At 49.5% G+C, this 18,826-nt stretch overlaps 1 protein-coding gene across 1 annotated transcript in view; it reads right to left on the reverse strand.

Moving 5' to 3' along the window:
- Positions 1 to 18,220, reverse strand: part of LOC142292246 (putative inhibitor of apoptosis) — a 32,828-nt gene extending 14,608 nt beyond the window's left edge. The window contains exons 1-4 of the mRNA XM_075337467.1: positions 16,182 to 18,220; positions 15,093 to 15,192; positions 12,936 to 13,014; positions 292 to 337 (exon numbers count right to left, since the gene is read on the reverse strand). Of these exons, the coding sequence (XP_075193582.1) occupies positions 292 to 337; positions 12,936 to 13,014; positions 15,093 to 15,192; positions 16,182 to 17,028 (1,072 nt within the window). The 5' untranslated portion in view covers positions 17,029 to 18,220. The remainder of the gene's footprint in view (positions 1 to 291; positions 338 to 12,935; positions 13,015 to 15,092; positions 15,193 to 16,181) is intronic.
- Positions 18,221 to 18,826: the final 606 nt, after the last annotated feature.

Here is an 18,826-nt window from a genome sequence, read left to right on the forward strand (position 1 = left end):
AGTACAGCATTCGGGTTACCCATTACTTTGTGAGTTTTTCCCCCATTGACTTGCATTGCACACACTATTCGGAACAAATACGCGAGTATTAGACATTACTCCTTATGAGCATAGTGAGTACGAATAGCTAGGTACTCGCTCAACTCTAGGAATAACTAACTTATATTGAAATCTGAAATAAAAGTCAGAATAGTATGATGAAAATATTTGTCCATAGAAAAAAAAATTATTTATCTGAGCCCTAAATAGTTTTTGTTTAAATCTTTGGAAAGAAACTTCAATTATACTTACTTGGTGGATACTGAGCCTCGTTCTGTGTATCTGAAGAGGACAACAGCTGTAGGAGGGAAAAAAAAAAAAAAAAAGAAGTGGCATTTAGTATAAAGAGAGGCGTATTAAGAAAGCAGGTCTGTCATTAGGAAAACTACAACTACTGCATTGGCTCAGATACATAGTGGCCCTTTACCTATAGCATCAGAACCAGTTATAACAATTAGGCATCTTTCAGATGTCAGCGAGTCTGGGACGTATGTATTAGTTTTTATACGTACCATAATCACGAACATATGCAGATCCATTTTAATCAATGGGTCTGTGCACACAGTGATTTTTCACTGACCGTGTCTCCGTGCGGCGTACACGCATGTCCGTGATTGCTACACGGAGATATGTCCATTTTTTCTGGCATCACTGATTATTCCAGAAAAACACGGACATTGAAACTAAAAAGCTTTTTAAACTCCCCTTCACCAGCGACGCTGTGTTCGGCAGCTGCTCTCTGCTTCTTCCTGGCTGGCTCATTACTGGCATGCATATTCATGTATGCAGGAACAGCTGACCCGGAAGTAGCTGCAGCGGGTCAGCGGCGACAGGAAACACATCATAGCCGAAGAGTTCAGCACCACAGACAGCAGGAGCGGGGACAGGAGAGTTTATCTCCATGTGTAATCACGTATTACGGATCACGGATTGCACATGGACAGGCCACGTGTGCCGTGAATAATGGCACACGGAGGGACATATGAGTTTTTAACACGTCAGTGAAAAAGAAGGGAATTTTGTTTACTTACCGTAAATTCCTTTTCTTCTAGCTCCAATTGGGAGACCCAGACAATTGGGTGTATAGCTATTGCCTCCGGAGGCCACACAAAGTATTACACTCAAAAGTGTAAGTCCCCTCCCCTTCTGGCTATACACCCCCAGTGGGATCACTGGCTCATCAGTTTTAGTGCCAAAGCAAGAAGGAGGAAAGCCAATAACAGGTTTAAGGACCAATTCAATCCGAGGAACATCGGAGAACTGAAACCATTCCACATTAACAACATGTGTACCCGAAAAAACCGAAAAAACCCCCGAGAAAACAGGGCGGGTGCTGGGTCTCCCAATTGGAGCTAGAAGAAAAGGAATTTACGGTAAGTAAACAAAATTCCCTTCTTCTTTGTCGCTCCATTGGGAGACCCAGACAATTGGGATGTCCAAAAGCAATCCCTGGGTGGGTAAAAGAATACCTCATGATAGGGCCGTCAAACGGCCCTCTCCTACAGGTGGCCAACCGCCGCCTGAATGACTTATCTACCTAGGCTGGCGTCTGCCGAAGCGTAGGTATGCATCTGATAATGCCTGGTAAAAGTAAGTAGACTCGACCAGGTGGGTGCCTGACACACCTGCTGAGCCGTAGCCTGGTGCCGTAATGCCCAGGACGCACCCACGGCTCTGGTAGAATGGGCCTTCAGCCCTGAAGGAACCGGAAGCCCAGTAGAACTGTAGGTTTCAAGAATTGGTTCCTCGATCCTCCGAGCCAGGGTGGATCTGGAAGCTTGCGACTCTTTACGCCGACCAGCGACAAGGACAAAGAGTGCATCCGTGTAGAACCTGAGTGCTCTCACCAGATCCAACAGCTGCAAATCTTTCTGAAGTTGGTGGACTGGATGAGGACACAAAGAAGGTGAGGTGATATCTTGATTGAGATGAGAGTGGGATACCACCTTATGGAGAAATCCCGGAATCGGGCGCAGAACTACCTTGTCCTGGTAAAGGACCCGGAAGTAAGATTTGTATGAGAGCGTTACTAGCTCGAAAACTTCTCCTAAGAGCCGTGACCGTACTAGAGAGGCCACTTCCCGTGAAAGGTGGGAAAGGGAAAATCTTTCCTAGGCTCGAAAGGCGGCTTCTTAAGAGCAATTAGAACCTTGTTCAGATCCCAGGGCTCTAACGGCCGCTTGTACGGAGTGCTGAGAAGACAAACTCCCTGCAGGAACGTGCGTACCTGCGGAAGTCGTGCTAGGCGTTTCTGAAAAAATACAGATAGCGCTGAGACTTGTCCCGAGAGGGAGCTGAGCGACAACCCATTTTCCAACCTAGATTGCAGGAAGGAAGGAAACATAGACGATGGAACCGGCTTGGGAGAAACCCCTTGAGCCGAGTACCCAGATAAGAATATCTTCCACATCCTGTGGTCAATCTTGGCGGACGTTGGTATCCTAGTCTGTCCCATGGTGGCAACCACGTCCTGAGATAATCCTGAAGACGCAAGGCTCCAGGACTCAATGCCACACCGTCAGGTTGAAGGTCGCAGAATTCAACTGGAAAAATGGAAAAATGGCCCTTGAGACAGCAAGTCTGATCGGTCTGGTAGTGCCTCCGGTTGGCCCACCGTGAGGTACCACCGATTCGAGTACCACGTCATCCTCGGCCAATGGAGCGACGAGGATGGCGCGGCGGCAGTCGGGCCTGAACTTGCGCAGCACTCTGGGCAACAATGCCAGCGGCGTGACCCATAAGGTAGCTAGAACTGCGACCAATGCTGAACTAAGGCGTTCGCCGCCAGAGATCGAAGATTGTGAGACCGTGCCATGAAGCCGGGACGATGTTGTTGTGCCGTGACGCCATTAGGTCGACGTCCGGCATCTGTCAGCGGCGACAGATCTTGAGGAGACCATACGCCTGCGTCCATACCCTGGCGACTGAGGAAGTCTGCTTCCCAGTCTTCCCCTGGGATGTGAACTGAGGATACGGTGAATGCCGTGCCTTCCACCCACGTCAGAATCTGCCGGATTTCCTGGAAGGCTTGCCGGCTGCGTGTTCTTCCTTGGTGGTAAATGTATGCCACCGCTGTGGAGTTGTCCGATTGAATTCGGATTTGCTTGCTTTCCAGCCACTGCTGGAAGGCTAGTCGAGCAAGATACACTGCTCTGTTTTCCAGAACATTGATCTGAAGGTTGGATTATTTCTGAGTCCAAATACCTTGAGCCCTGTGGTGGAGAAAAACTGCTCCCCACCCTGATAGACTCACGTCTGTCGTAACTACCACCCAGGATGGGAGTAGGAAGGACCTTGGGAAGTACATGAGGCGTCTCAATGTGTGCGACTGGTCCTTAAAGGAGAGATTGTAGCCTTGTCTGTAGTGAACGCTGTTGATTTAGCGTAAGCTTCACTATCGCTGAGAGAGTATGAAACTCTATGCCTAGATATGGTAGCGATTGGGTCAGGGTCGGATCTGACATTGAAAGTTGATGATCCACCCAAAACTCTGGAGAGTCTCCAGCGCAACATACGGGCAGTGTTCCCTAAGAGGGTGCCTTGACCAGGAAATCGTCGAAATACGGGATCACAGAGTGACCTTGAGAGTGCAGAACTGTCACTACTGCTGCCATGAACTTGGCGAAGACCCGTGGGGCTGTCGCCAGCAGGAAGGAAGAGTTACGAACAGAAGGTGTTCGTTTCCTATAACGAAGCGCAGAAACGCTGGTGCTCTGGATCAATCGGCACGTGGAGATAAGCATCCTGTCTATTGATGCTAGGAAACCTCCTTGGGACATTGAGGCGATGACGGAGCGGAGTATTCCATCCAGAACCGCCTGGTGCTCACGAGCTTGTTGAGCCGTTTTAGATCCAGAACGGGGCGGAACGACCCGTCCTTTTTTGGCTCCCGAAATAAATTGGGTCAAAAACCGTGACCTTGGTCCTGAAGAGAAACGTAGTCACCACTCCTTCTGCCTATAAAGTGCCCATCGTTTGCAGAAGCGCAACGGCTCGGCCGGGAGGTGGAGAAGTTCTGAAGAATCGAGTTGGAGGACGAACTAAACTCTATCCTGTACCCGTGAGACAGAATGTCTCTCCCCCAACGGCCATTGACCTATGGCAGTTAAATATCGCCAAGGCGGGAGAGCCTGCTACCGAGCGCGGATGCGAAGAGAGGAGGCTGCAAGTCCTGAGGAAGCCGCTTTGGAAGCGGGTTTTCAGACTGTCTGTTTTGGGCGTGACTGAGCCCGCCACGAATCTGAGCTCCTCTGATCTTTTTGAGTCCTTTTGGACGAGGGGACCCCTGCTCTGTTGGGGTTTGTTTGTCTGGGCTGAGGTAAGGATGAATCTTTACCCTTGGAGTGTTTAATGATTTCATCCAAACGCCCACCAAACAGTCGTTCCGCAGAAAAAAACAAACTGGTTAAGTACTTTTTTGGAAGCAAAATCTGCCTTCCATTCACTTAACGACCAGGGTCTGCGTAAAAACACGGAGTGAGCGGACGCCTCTGTCGTACGGCTCGTAGAGTGTAGGACAGGCGTAATCGCGTAAGACGCAAATGCAAACATTTGAGAGGTTAAGGATGCCACCTGCGGTACAGATGTACGTGTGACTGTGTCCATCTGTGTAAGACAAGCTGAAATGGCTTGGAGTGCCTCTATGGCTGCGAATGCTGGAGCCAACGGCGCGCCTACAGCCTCATAGGTGGATTTCGACCATAGATCCATCTGTCTGTCAGCGGCATCTGTAAGTGGAACCCCATCTTCCACTGCAATTATGGATCTAGCCACAAGCCTGGAGAGTGGAGGATGTCCCTTGGGACACTGGGTCCAGCCCTTGACCACGTCAGGGGCAGGGATAACGTGTATCTTAAGCCGCTTGGAGAAGCGCTTATCTGGATAAGCGTGGTGTTTTTGGACTATCTCTCTGAAGGCAGAGTGGTCCAGAAAAGAAGGGAATTTTGTTTACTTACCGTAAATTCCTTTTCTTCTAGCTCCAATTGGGAGACCCAGACAATTGGGTGTATAGCTATTGCCTCCGGAGGCCACACAAAGTATTACACTTAAAAGTGTAAGGCCCCTCCCCTTCTGGCTATACACCCCCAGTGGGATCACTGGCTCACCAGTTTTAGTGCCAAAGCAAGAAGGAGGAAAGCCAATAACTGGTTTAAAGACCAATTTAATCCGAGGAAACATCGGAGATCTGAACCATACCACATGAACAACATGTGTACCCGAAAAAACAGAAAAACCCAGAGAAAACAGGGCGGGTGCTGGGTCTCCCAATTGGAGCTAGAAGAAAAGGAATTTACGGTAAGTAAACAAAATTCCCTTCTTCTTTTTCGCTCCTAATTGGGAGACCCAGACAATTGGGACGTCCAAAAGCAGTCCCTGGGTGGGTAAAAGAATACCTCGTGATAGGGCCGTCAAACAGCCCTTTCCTACAGGTGGGCAATTGCCGCCTGAAGGACTTATCTACCTAGGCTGGCGTCTGCCGAAGCGTAGGTATGCACCTGAAAATGCTTGGTAAAAGTATGCAGACCCAATCAGGTAGGTGCCTGACACACCTGCTGAGCCGTAGCCTGGTGCCGTAATGTCCAGGATGCACCCACGGCTCTGATAGAATGGGCCTTCGGCCTTGAGAGAACCAGAAGCCCAGTAGAACTGTAGGTTTCAAGAATTGGTTCCTCGATCCCCCGAGCAAGGGTGGATTTGGAAGCTTGCGACTGTTTACGCCGACCAGCGACAAGGACAAAGAGTGCATCCGGGTGGCGCAGGAGCGCCATGCGGGAAGTAGAACCTGAGTGCTCTCACCAGAACCAACAGATGCAAATCTTTCTGAAATTGTTGGACTGGACGAGGACACAAAGAAGGTGAGGTGATATCCTAATTGATATGAAAGTGGGATACCACCTTAGGGAGAAATTCCGGAACCGGACGCAGAACTACCCTGTCCTGGTGAAGGACCAGGAAGGGAGTTTGTATGAGAGCGTTGCTAGCTCGGACACTGTCCCAAGAGACGAGACCGTTACTAGAAGGCCACTTCCCGTGAAAAGCGGGAAGGGAGACATCTTTCAAAGGCTCGAAAGGCGGCATCTGGAGAGCAATTAGAACCTTGTTCAGATCTCAGGGCTCTAACGGCCGCTTGTACGGAGTGCTGAGAAGACAAACTCCCCGTAGGAACGTGCGTACCTGAGGAAGTCGTCGTTTCTGAAAAATACAGATAGCGCTGAGACTTGTCCCTAAAGGGAACTGAGCGACAACCCATTTTCCTACCTAGATTGCAGGAAGGAAGGAAACATAGACGATGCAACCGGCCAGGGAGAAACACCCTGCGCCGAGCACCGAGATAAGAATATCTTCCACGTCCTGTTCAAATGGAAGAATGGCCCTTGAGACAGCCAGTCTGATTGGTCTGGTAGTGCCCCCGGTTAGCCTACCGTGAGGCACCACAGAACCGAGTACCACAACATCCTCGGCCAATCTGTAGCGACGAGGATGGCGCGGCCGCAGTCGGTCTTGATCTAGCGCAGTACTCTGGGCAACAATGCCAGAGGTGGCACCTAAGGTAGCTGGAACTGCGACCAATGCTGAACTAAGGCGTTTGCCGCCAGAGCTCGATGATTGTGAAACCGTGCCATGAAGCTGGCACATTGTTGTTGTGCCGTGACGCCCTTAGATCGACGTCCGGCCTCTGTCAGCGGCGCCAGATCTCCTGAAACCCGTCCGGGTGAGGAGACCATCCTCTTTCGGCCACACCTCAGCGACTTAGGAAGTCAGCTTCCTAGTTTCCACACTTGGGATGTGAATTGTGGATATGGTGGATGCCGTGTCTTCCACCCACATCAGAACCTGCCGGACTTCCTGGAAGGCTTGCCGGTTGCGCGTTCTTCCTTGGTGGTTGATGTATGCCACCGCTGTGGAGCTGTCCGACTGAAGTCGGATATGCTTGCTTTCCAGCCGCTGTTGGAAGGTTTGTAGGGCAAGATACACTGCTCTGTGTTCAAGAACATTGATCTGAAGGGTGGACTCTTGCTGAGTCCACGTACCCTGAGCGCTGTAGTGGAGAGAAACTGCTCCCCACCCTGATAGACTCGCGTCTGTCGTAACTATCGCCCAGGATGGGGATAGGAAGGACCTTCTTTTTTAACCAAGAGGTGGGAAGAAGCCACCACCGTAGAGATTCCTTGGCCGCCTGAGAAAGAACGACGACTCTGTTGAGGGACGTCGACTCCTCGTCCCATTGGCGGAGAATGTCCCATTGTAGTGGACGCAGTAAAACTGCGCGAAAGGAACTGCCTCCATTGCTACCATCTTACGTAGGAAGTGCATGAGGCGTCTCAATGTGTGCGACTGGTTCTTAAAGAAGAGCTTGCAGCCCGTAGTGAATGCTGTTTGTCTAGCGGAAGCTTCACTATCGCTGAGAGAGTAAGAAACTCTATGCCTAGATATGTTATCGATAGGGTCGGGGTCGGATCTGACTTTGAAAAGTTGATGATCCACCCAAAACTTTAGAGAGTCTCCAGCGCAACGTTCGGGCAGTGTTGGCATGTTTCCCAAGAGAGTGCCTTGACAAGTAGATCGTCTAAATACGGGATCACAGAGTGACTCAGAGTGCAGGACTGTGACTACTGCTGCCCTGACCTTGGCGAAGACCAGTGGGACTGTCGCTAGCCGGAAGGTAGAGCTACGAACAGAAGGTGTTCGTCTCCTATAACGAAGCGTAGACACGCTAGTGCTCTGGATCAATCGGCACGTGTGGATAAGCATCCTTGATGCCTAATGATGCTAGGAAATATCCTTGGGACCTTGAGGCGGAGTGATTCCATCCGGAACCGCCTGGTGTCCACGAGCTTGCTGAGCATTTTTAGATCCAGAACGGGATGGAACGGCCCGTTGTTATAGGTACCGCAAAGAATTTGGGGTAAAAACCGTGACCTTGTTCCTGAAGAGGAACGGGGGTCATCACTCTTTCTGCCTATAGAGTGCACCCTGTTTGCAGAAGAGCAGCGGCTCGGCCGGGAGGTGGAGAAATTCTGAAGAATCGAGTTGGAGGACGAGAAGTGAGCTCTATCCTGTACCCGTGAGACAGAATGTCTCACACTCAATGGTCATTGACCTATGGCAGCTAAATATCGCCAAGGCGGGAGAGCCTGCTACCGACCGAGGCCGCAAGTCATGAGGAAGCCGCCTTGGAAGCGGGTTTTCAGACTGTCGATTTTTTGGGCGTGACTGAGCCCGCTAAGAACCTGAGCTCCTCTGATCCTTTTGAGTCCACATTGGACGAGGAAAAATGGGACCTGCCCGAGCCTCGAAAAGGCCGAAAACCCCGACTGCCTCTTGCTCTGTTGGGGTTTGTTGTGTCCGGGCTGAGGAAAGGATGAATCCTTACCCCTGGACTGTTTAATGGTTACATTCACCAAACAGTCGGTCAGCAGAAAAAGGCAACTGGTAGGCAACCTTTTTTGGAAGCAGAATCTGCCTTCCATTCACTTAACGAGCAGACCAGGCTCTGCTTAAAAACACGGAGTAGCGGAGGCTACCGCCGCACGGTTCGCAGAGTCCAGGACAATCTGAATCGCGTAAGAAGCAAATGCAGACATTTGAGAGGTTAAGGATGCCACCTGCGGCACAGATGTACGTGTAACCGTGTCAATCTGTGTAAGACAAGCTGAAATAGCTTGGAGTGCCCCAAGGGAGAGAATGCCGGAGCCAACAGCAGTTCCATCTCCCACTGCAACTATGGATCTAGCTACAAGTCTGGAGATTGGAGGATGCCGCTTGAGACACTGGGTCCAGTCCCTGACCAAGTCAGGGGACAGGGATAACGTGTATCCTAAGTCGTTTGGAGAAGCGCATATCTGGATAAGCGTGGTGTTCCTGGACTGCCTCTCTGAAGGCAGAGTGGTCCAGAAAAATACGTGAAGCTGACTCCTCCACTGGAGGAGCTGTGAGAAATAACCCACATTCTATAGATGGACGCTATAAGATTATTTACTATGGCGTCACGATCAGGTGTATCCAGATTGAGAGCGGTCTCAGGATCAGAATCCTGAGCCGCTACTTCCGCCTCATTACACAGCGAGTCCTTCTGCTAGGACCCTGATGAAACCGAGGCCGCTCATAGTGAGCCCGCTTAGGCTGTCTGGGACTGACGTCCGTACAGAGCCGTGACTCTGGGATGCGTGTGACATTCCCGGAGCTGTTAGTTGTTCACACTGAGGGGGGCCATGGATCAATGATTCAACAGTGCCCATATTGTGAGAGACATGTCCGGACTGCTAGGCTTCTAGTATCATAGCCATAGTCTCAGAAAAACTGTCAGTAAATACTGCAGACACCGTCCTCATCCCCTGGCCATTAGTGCATACAATGGGAGTCTATGTAACCTGCCGGCCGTATAGCCGTACATGCTGTACCAGCTGTATAGAAAAACATGTGGTTCTGCACCTTTGTTTTACACAGAGAATATGCTGATAACTCCTCCGCATAATCCAGGAGGGTATATACAACGTGCGACCAAACAGTGCAATGTATATAGTACAAGCATATCTATAAGTGCACTTCTGCACTAGTGGGGTTAGCACCACAGGTGCTGCTTAACGCCTGTTGCAGCGATTGTGTGACTATCAGAATGCCAGGGTCTTCCACACTTGTCTCTGTTCGTACAGAAACTGACACTAATGGCTGCCGGCGTCCTTGTAGAGAAGGAAGCCGTGGGCGTGCCTGAGAAAGTGCGGGAATCCGGATTCACAGTGCACACAGTGAGAGGGGTGGAGTATGCAAAACATACTCCAGCTCTCAGCGCTGCTGTGCTATGCAGCGTCACGCCCCTACCCTGACTGTCAGGGCTGTGGGCGGTAACGAAGGGAGACTAGGCCCAGAAGCCGGGGACTCGAGTTAACAGCGCGGCCGCCGTAAAAGCGCGGGCCGCGCTGAAGTCCCCGGCGCACCACAAGTGCCAGCCGCGCCGCAGTCCCAGCGGCCGGCGCGACCGATTCCTAGAAGTGGCCAGCGTCCCGCCCCTCTCCTGACTGGCAGGTCTGGGGGCGGGAACGAACGGAAGCAGGCCGCAAAAGCCGGGGACTCTAGTTATCAGCGCGGCCGCCGTAAAAGCGCGGGCCGCGCTGAAGTCCCCGGCGCACCACAAGTGCCAGCCGCGCCGCAGTCCCAGCGGCCGGCGCGACCGATGCCTAGAAGTGGCCAGCGTCCCGCCCCTCTCCTGACTGGCAGGTCTGGGGGCGGGAACGAACGGAAGCAGGCCGCAAAAGCCGGGGACTCTAGTTATCAGCGCGGCCGCCGTAAAAGCGCAGGCCGCGCTGAAGTCCCCGGCGCACTACAAGTGCCAGCCGCGCCGCAGTCCCAGCGGCCGGCGCGACCAATTCCCATAAGTGAGCCTGCTTCAGCGAAGCTGAATGAGGCCATGGCACAGGCGCCGCAGCGCTGATGTCCCCCGGCGCACTACAACACCCAGCATGCTGCGGTGTGAGCGCCAAATGCACGGGGACACAGAGTACCTTGAGGAAGCAGGGCCATGTCCCTGATGTACTCCGCTCCATCCAGCATCTTCTCCAGGGGCTGTAGATGGAGCACGGTCTCAGTGCCTGGAGACCGGTAAATCCCACTTCACCCAGAGCCCTGTAAAAAGGGATGGGGAAGGAATCAGCATGTGGGCTCCTGCCGCCGTACCCGCAATGGGTACCTCAACCTTACAAACACCTCCGACATACAGTGGGGTGAGAAGGGAGCATGCTGGGGACACTATATGTGTCCTCTTTTCTTCCATCCGACATAGTCAGCAGCTGCTGCTGACTAAAAAGTGGAGCTATGCGTGGATGTGTTGCCTCCTTCGCACAAAGCACAAAACTGGTGAGCCAGTGATCCCACTGGGGGTGTATAGCCAGAAGGGGAGGGGCCTTACACTTTTAAGTGTAATACTTTGTGTGGCCTCCGGAGGCAATAGCTATACACCCAATTGTCTGGGTCTCCCAATTAGGAGCGAAAAAGAAATACCTAATTTACGCTTGGGATACCTGAAATAGAATTTCTCCTGCCGTACAGCTGGCTCCTTCACAGGAGGAGCTGAGGGAGAAATGACCAACATTCTATTGATGGACGCTATAAGATAATACACTATGGCGTCCCCATCAGGTGTACCGAGATTGAGAGCGGTCTCAGGATAAGACTCCTGAGCAGCTATCTCCGCTTCAGCACCCAGAGAGTCCACCTGCGGGACCCTGACCAGTGCGATGAAACTGAGGGCCGCTCAGCGAGCCCGCTTAGGCTGTCTGGGACTGTCGTCCGTGTCAGAGCCGTGACTCTGGGATGCACGTGACCCCCCCGGAGCTGTAATTGTTCACACTGAGGGGGACCATGGATCAATGATTCAACAGTGCTCATGGTGTGAGAGACTTGTCTGGACTGCAAGGCTTCCAGTATCACAGCCATAGTCTCAGAAAATCTGTCAGTAAACACTGCAGACTTCATCCCCAGCCTCTGGATCATTAGCAGAGACTCCGGCTGAGTTGCATACAATGGGGGTGTATGTAACCTGCCGGCCATATAGCCGTACCTGCTGTACCGGCTGCATGGAAAACATGTGCTTCTGCACCTCTGTTTTCCACAGACAGTATGCTGTAATCTCCTCCGCACAATAAGGAGGATATATACAAAAGTACGACCAAAACAGTGCAATGCATAGCGTAGAAGCATATATCTCAATGCACTTCGGCACTAGTGGGGTTAGCACCACAAGTGCTGATTAACGCCTGCTCACAGCGATTGTGTGAACCTCAGAATCCCTGTCAGGGTGTTCCCACACTTGTCTGTTTTATCGCTATAGAAAGAACTGACAATAATGGCTGCCGGCGTCCTGTGTTAGAGAAGGAAGCCGTGGGCGTGCTTGAGAAAGTGCGGGAATCCGGTTTCACAGTGCACACAGTGAGAGGGGTGGAGTATGCAAAACATACTCCAGCTCTCCGGGCTGCCGTGATGTGCAGCGTCACGCCCCTACCCTGACTGGCAGGCCTGTGGGCGTTAACGAACGAACTAGGCCGCAAAAGCCGGGGACTCGATTTATAAGCGCGGCCGCCGTAAAAGCGCGGCCAGCGCGGAAGTCCCCGGCGCACCACAAGTCCCAGCCGCGTCGCAGTCCCAGCGGCCGGCGCGACCGTTCTACATAAGTCTGCCCACTCAGCTAAGCTGAAGTGAGACAATGGCACAAGCGCAGCAGCGCTGATGTCCCCGGCGCACTAACACACCCAGCAATGCTGCGGTGTGCGTGCGAAATGCACGGGGACACAGAGTACCTTGAGGAAGCAGGGCCATGTCCCTGATGTACTCCGCTCCATATCCAGCGTCTTCTCCAGGGGCTGCAGATGGAGCACGGTCTCAGTGCCTGGAGACCGTTAAAATCCCACTTCGCCCAGAGCCCTGTAACAGGGATGGGGAAGGAATCAGCATGTGGGCTCCAGCCTCCGTACCCGCAATGGGTACCTCAACCTTAACAAACACCTCCGACATAAAGTGGGGTGAGAAGGGAGCATGCTGGGAGCCCTGTATGGGCCCTCTTTTCTTCCATCCGACATAGTCAGCAGCTGCTGCTGACTAAACAGTGGAGCTATGTGTGGATGTCTGACCTCCTTGCACAAAGCATGAAAACTGATGAGCCAGTGATCCCACTGGGGGTGTATAGCCAGAAGGGGAGGGGCCTTACACTTTTGAGTGTAATACTTTGTGTGGCCTCCGGAGGCAATAGCTATACACCCAATTGTCTGGGTCTCCCAATGGAGCGACAAAGAAAGTCTGTTTTTCACTAACTTGAAACAGGCCTTACCCAGTAGCTCCTGGATTATATTATCAGGCAACATTAATGAGTCCATGGAAATGTGCAAAGGATATAGTAATGTGTTTACCTGGTCTAGAAGATGCGGATATCGGTCTTGAATTTCAGTTACAAAGCTCTGACCTTTCACATGCAGTAAATATTCACATCTAGAGGGGAAAAAATAAATTTACACCACTTAAAAAACACAATTTTCTTATAATGCACGTGTAAAACCCAGCTTTCAGTCTGCCTCAAGATAGTAGAAAGTATTACATAGGTGGGGGGGGGGGGGGGCGGGGGTTGAGCTGTTCTAGTATCTGCCATACTACCACTTGTGGTAGGGCATTGCACAGTCTGACTGCTCTAACTGTTAAAGGAGTTGTCCGACTGCTCTAACTGTTAAAGGAGTTGTCCGACATTAGCTTAACAAAAATTTTTGAGTTTATCTGTGCTGTACTGTCATATAAATCACACCTACATTGTTATTTTTTGTTTTCTAACTTTTGTTCCTCTTGAATTATCCCTTTATTCTCTGCAGCTCTTGTTTACATTCAGCTCCAGCAAACATGACCACTTCCTGTGCAAAACCTCAGTCAGAGCCGTCACCGCCCAGCCTCAGTGTCCAGCCCCACCCCAGTGTCCAGCCCCACCCCAGTGTCCAGCCTCGCCCCCTGCCCACACATTCCCTGTCAGTATTCTCCCCCAGCACCTGACCTAGTATCACTACAGCATTGCAAATAACAGCCCCACATCGGGCTCTGCACCGCACACGCACACATATGGCTCTGTACCGCACACGCACACATGGCTCTGTACCGCACACATATGGCTCTGCACCGCACACATATGGCTCTGCACCGCACACACACACACACGGCTCTGCACCACACACACACACACACACACACACACACACATATGGCTCTGTACACGCACACACATGGCTCTGCACCGCACACGCAGACATATGGCTCTGCACACATATGGCTCTGCAACCCCCCCCCATCCCCATCGGGAACACATGTGGAGTACATACTCACCTGTCCTCGGTCCCCGCCGCTCCTGCACGTTCGTGCTCTCTTCAGCACAGTAGTGATGTCACCACCGTGCTCAAGAGAGCTCAGACAGCGGGAGGGACAGTGATGAGAAGCTGCGCTGCTTCTCATCAGCACTTTCAAATGTACCGGCATCTGTGATCTGTGATGCCGGTACATTTGAATGTGCGATCCTGGGCAGGGGGCCTGGTGCTGGCGCTGACACCATGGCAGCTGCCGCCAGGCTCCTCCGCCAGATCACGGACCCCACAGCAGTGCAGGGGGAGGTTACTGGAGGTGCGGGGGAATGTGTGGGAGGGTGCAGGGAAGGGGGGCGGGGCTCATCACACTGTAGACACCCAGCAGGGAGGCGACAAGCTGTACCACATTTGCATGTCAACATGGCCCTGCCCATGTAGACATGAAATGACCGGAAGCAGCAAAATCGCGGCAGGAGCGGTCACATGACCGCTCTGAGCCGGGGGAGAGGGGCTGACAGCAGGGCAGGCAAGTGCTCTCTATCTACTTACCTGCCCCAATGTAGCCCAATAGGGAAATAAAAAAAAAAATGTCAAAGAAGCCAGATAACCCCTTTAAGAACCGTTTCCTGTTTGGCTACCAGAATCTCCTTTCTTCCACTCACAGTGAGTGTCCCCTGGTCCTTAGTATGATCTTCGGAAAGCATAAGTCATGAGCCAGTCCTTTGTATTGACCCCACATATTTATAAATATAAATGAGATCTCCTCTGAGGCGTCTTTTTTTCTAAGCTAAACAAGCCCACCGTTTCCAACCTCATCTGGGAGGCTTTCATTCCTTGTAATAATCTAGTTGCCGTCTTTGAACTGACACTAACTTCAGAATATCTGTTTTAAAACATGAAACCCAAAACTAGATCCATTTTCCGATGTTTCTGACACTAAAAGGAAGTAGTCATTTGGATGGGTGGCCTAACCTCCATACAAATTACTTCTTACTGCCGTTCTATAGCAAGAGAAGCCGGAGGACTTTAGGTTCTCAGCAACTGCACATTCACCAATGGTTCTATGAATGGTTTTACCAAGTGGAAAAGATAAAGGCCTTTTTTAATAGCCAATATAGAAAGCTGTTTTGGGGTTTTTTTTGAGGGGGGAGGGGCATAAGACCTTTTATTAAGCTCTTTCGCTTGTGAAGACTGAAATTTACTAGGTCACCTGAAAAAGTTAATAAATACCTGGGAAACCACTTTGCATGTTCAACCCATGGATCATCTCCCGACTCCCAGCATCTCAAACCACCATCACAACAAAAGCATTTCACATCATCATTACGCCCTACAAGAGAACGAAGGAAGGTCTGTTAAGTTGAAAGAAAATTAAAATTATACATCATTCCTGTTTTAATTAAAGGCTATATATTGCTCTGGATTACTAGATTTGTTTATATAGCGGTCCTACTAGCTGGTTGAAGGGAACCTGTCACCAGTTTTATGGCCTATAAGCTGCAGCCACCACCAGTGGGCTCTTATATACAGCGTTCTAACATGCTGTATATAAGAGCACAGGCCGCTGTGTAGAATCACTTTATAATACTCACCTAAACCGGTCGCTGCGGTGGATGTGGGTCAGATTGACGTCTCCGTTCTCCAGTGCCTCCTCTCTCGGCCATCTTTGTCTTCCATCTTCTGAAGCCTGGGTGCATGATGTGTTCGACGTCATGCACACACACCAGCTTTCAGGTCCTGAGCAGGGCAGAGCAAAGTATTGTAGTGCGCATGCGCGGGACCGGCAAGTGTGTATGACGTAGACGCGTCATACACACAGGCTTCAGGAGGATGAAGATGGCAGAAAAAGAGGAGGCGCCAGCACTGGAGCACGAAGACGCCCATTTCAGCCACATCCACCACAGCAACCGGTTTAGGGGAGTGTCAAAGTGTTTGGTTTTTTTTTTTTTTTTATGTTCTACACAGCAGCCTGGGCTTTTATATACAGCATGTTAGACTGCTGTATACAAGAGCCCACTGGTGGTGGCCGCAGCTTATAGGGCAAAAAAAACAGTGACAGGTTCCCTTTAACAGACCTGTTTCCATGGCAGACAAACAATAAACCCAGTGTTAAATTGCAGTGGTACTCCCTGTCCATTACTGCCAGCTAACTAACCTACTGGGTAAGCAAATAGGGGACATATGCCAGAGACTGACAGCAAAATCAAGCCTGTAACCATGGAGATACAATGATCTGCATATGGACTGTAGACACAAAAAGGTAGGCTATATTTAATCATGGTTGCATGAGAATATGGTTTATTACCTCACAGTACTTACCAACATAATAAAAGCCAGCTTCTGCCAGTTTTTTCGGTGTCACTGGGATCCTCGGTGGCCAGTTTACAAAGGTTTTAAGTCTTGACGAGGTGGTCTGCATGCTGACATTAGAAACACTGCATCTTAAGGAAGGTCTTGCGCTATTGCTCACAAATGAACAATGTGGAAAGTGTCGTCGGTGCTCAGACATGGCATTATCTTTGGGTTCCCAATTACTTAATTTTCCATCACAAGTGAAACAAGCCACTTTATCTCCGGGACCAACGTAGTAAAACCCGGCTTTGGCAAGTTCTGTAGGAGCGAGAAAACTAAGATTCCAGTTTGTAAAAGTGCCCAGCCTAGCCTCCTCTGTGTACATAAAGGAGGCGCTGTTATCGCCCCTTTCATGAGATCGGTCCTCGACGGCTCTTGAAACGGATAGATTAGGAACACTTGAAAAAGATCCACTGAAGAACCCAGTCTCTTCTTCACAAGAGGCTGAATGTGTCTGATTACTTATAGGAGGGGAAAAGGCAGAATTTATAGAAGCCCCGAGATTGATCGATGATACATTCTGGATAAAACTGCAACTTGGATAGAGCATTTTATGCTTTTCAATTGCATTGTCTCCTTTCTTCCAGTTATCGAGCATTAGGCCGCAGTTGAAGCATTTCACCTTGTCGTCACTGCCGATGTAATAAAAGCCTGCCTTGGCCAGGCTGCGTTCAGATACTGGGGCGTTTATTGGAAATTTAGAAAAAGTAGACATCCGATAAAGTTCACATGAAAGCTCCATAGTTATGGTATTCATGCTCGGCGTAGACTTCAGCAAATTTGCCAAAAACGGGCTACTGTTCAAATCTTGCATATTGCTGTGTGAAAAAAAAGAGGGGAAGTCCTTCTGGGAGGTCGTTCTGTGCCTACCCAAAAACCCCAACTAACCGCTATGTAACCGTAGAGGCTATTTCTATATACTGAAACAGTCAACTTTTGCAGCTTAAATATAAAAAAAATAAATTAAGCTGCTCTCCATATATTTCAGGTTTACATACAACACATCGCTGGCAATGTGCCGGAACTAGCTCACCTGCAAACTAAAAGTCGACCCAAGCGCAACATCAAAAAACCTTTCCTTTCACGACAGAGAGCGACGCAGGTTATTGCTTTAAACTAAAAGTAAGATGGCTGCGCATGTATAATAGGGAAAAGAAAAAATTAAGGTGGAAAATAATTTAGCAATTTTTCAAAATCAGAGTTCTTAAAATGTAAAAAAGACATAGCAGTTACATGGTCATCCATTCACAGCACAACAAATAAACACTTTTTGTCTGCTACTTGGCAAAAACCATGTGCGCTATACTAAATCGAATGCGCTGAATCCAAATCTGAAATTAGTTTTTTTGTAGCACGTCAGGATATTAAGTTATTCCAATTTTTGTGAAAATTAAAATAAGCAATTAATAAAGATACAGAATCGTTATGTCCCACAGTTTCACAACATGTATTATCATTTTTATTGAAAAAGAAGTATAGATAAATAAACCAAAAAACTTAAAAATCACTTATAGTAGCTTAAGAAATCGCCTTGAACTCAGCAGAGTACTTTTAAAAGTGCTTCAGGCCTGATGTGCCTTCTTGTAACAAATTCCATTCCTGAAGTCTAGAGGCTAACAGTTCTGATTTCTCTTTAGACAACGACAGATCTCGTATCAGATCATCTAAATCAGATTGGTTTAGTAGGTGTGGCTTACTCTTCTGATATTCCTGATCTTCTTGGGCATGAAATTCATCATCGCTGCCATCATCTTTTTTATTAGGATCTGAGCTATCACTGTCTGTCTCAGTAGCTGTGGCTGGTGAAGGAGGAACAGGCACTGGATTCTCCGCATCGTGTGGTAATGGCTTACGAGCAGACTCACAGTCAGGGTACACAATTTGTGATTTATTCCTCTTTGAATATCCGGCAATTTTAGTCATACAGAAATAACAGTCCGAACTATGATCTTTCTGTTCACGCCAAACCATGGGCACTGCAAATGTCAATCCTTTTCTTTTCCCATTCAACATTGCGTTAGCCAGAGTAGCACACAGTGCAACACACATGAGGTGCCCAGTTTTTAGCCTGATCTCCTACTTGACAATCAAAATAATACTTGTAAGCAACTCTTACTCTTCTGGTCAAATTCTTGCGTTGATCAAACGTAATAAATTTCCCGCAAACATAACAAAAATTGTCCGGGTCGTTAAGACATTTACGTCTATTCATTGTAATCCAGATAAATCACACTACTAGCTTTAAAAGAAAACTTTACTGAACACTGTCCAACAGTTGTCTGTAAATCTGGTGTCAGCACTCCCTATATATAGCCATAACTGGTTAATGCTGACATCAGCTCCCAGACATGTCTGGACATGTCTGGATAGGTCCTACATATAGCCATAACTGGTTAGTGCTGATATCAGCTCCCAGACCTGTCTGGACATGCCCGGATAGGTCCGGGGAGGTCAACGAATGTGTGTAAGAATATCTTCAACAATGCCTGAATAGGCGTATGGCCTTTTCTAAGTATAACTCAAAATCTGGACGTGCTGTGCAAATTCTGAGTTCATATTTGGAATCAGCATGTTCAAATTAGTAAAGAACACATGTTTTACCCTCAGTAGCA

Source organism: Anomaloglossus baeobatrachus, chromosome 2 (genome assembly GCF_048569485.1).
Source record: "Anomaloglossus baeobatrachus isolate aAnoBae1 chromosome 2, aAnoBae1.hap1, whole genome shotgun sequence".
Classification (NCBI taxonomy): domain Eukaryota; kingdom Metazoa; phylum Chordata; class Amphibia; order Anura; family Aromobatidae; genus Anomaloglossus; species Anomaloglossus baeobatrachus.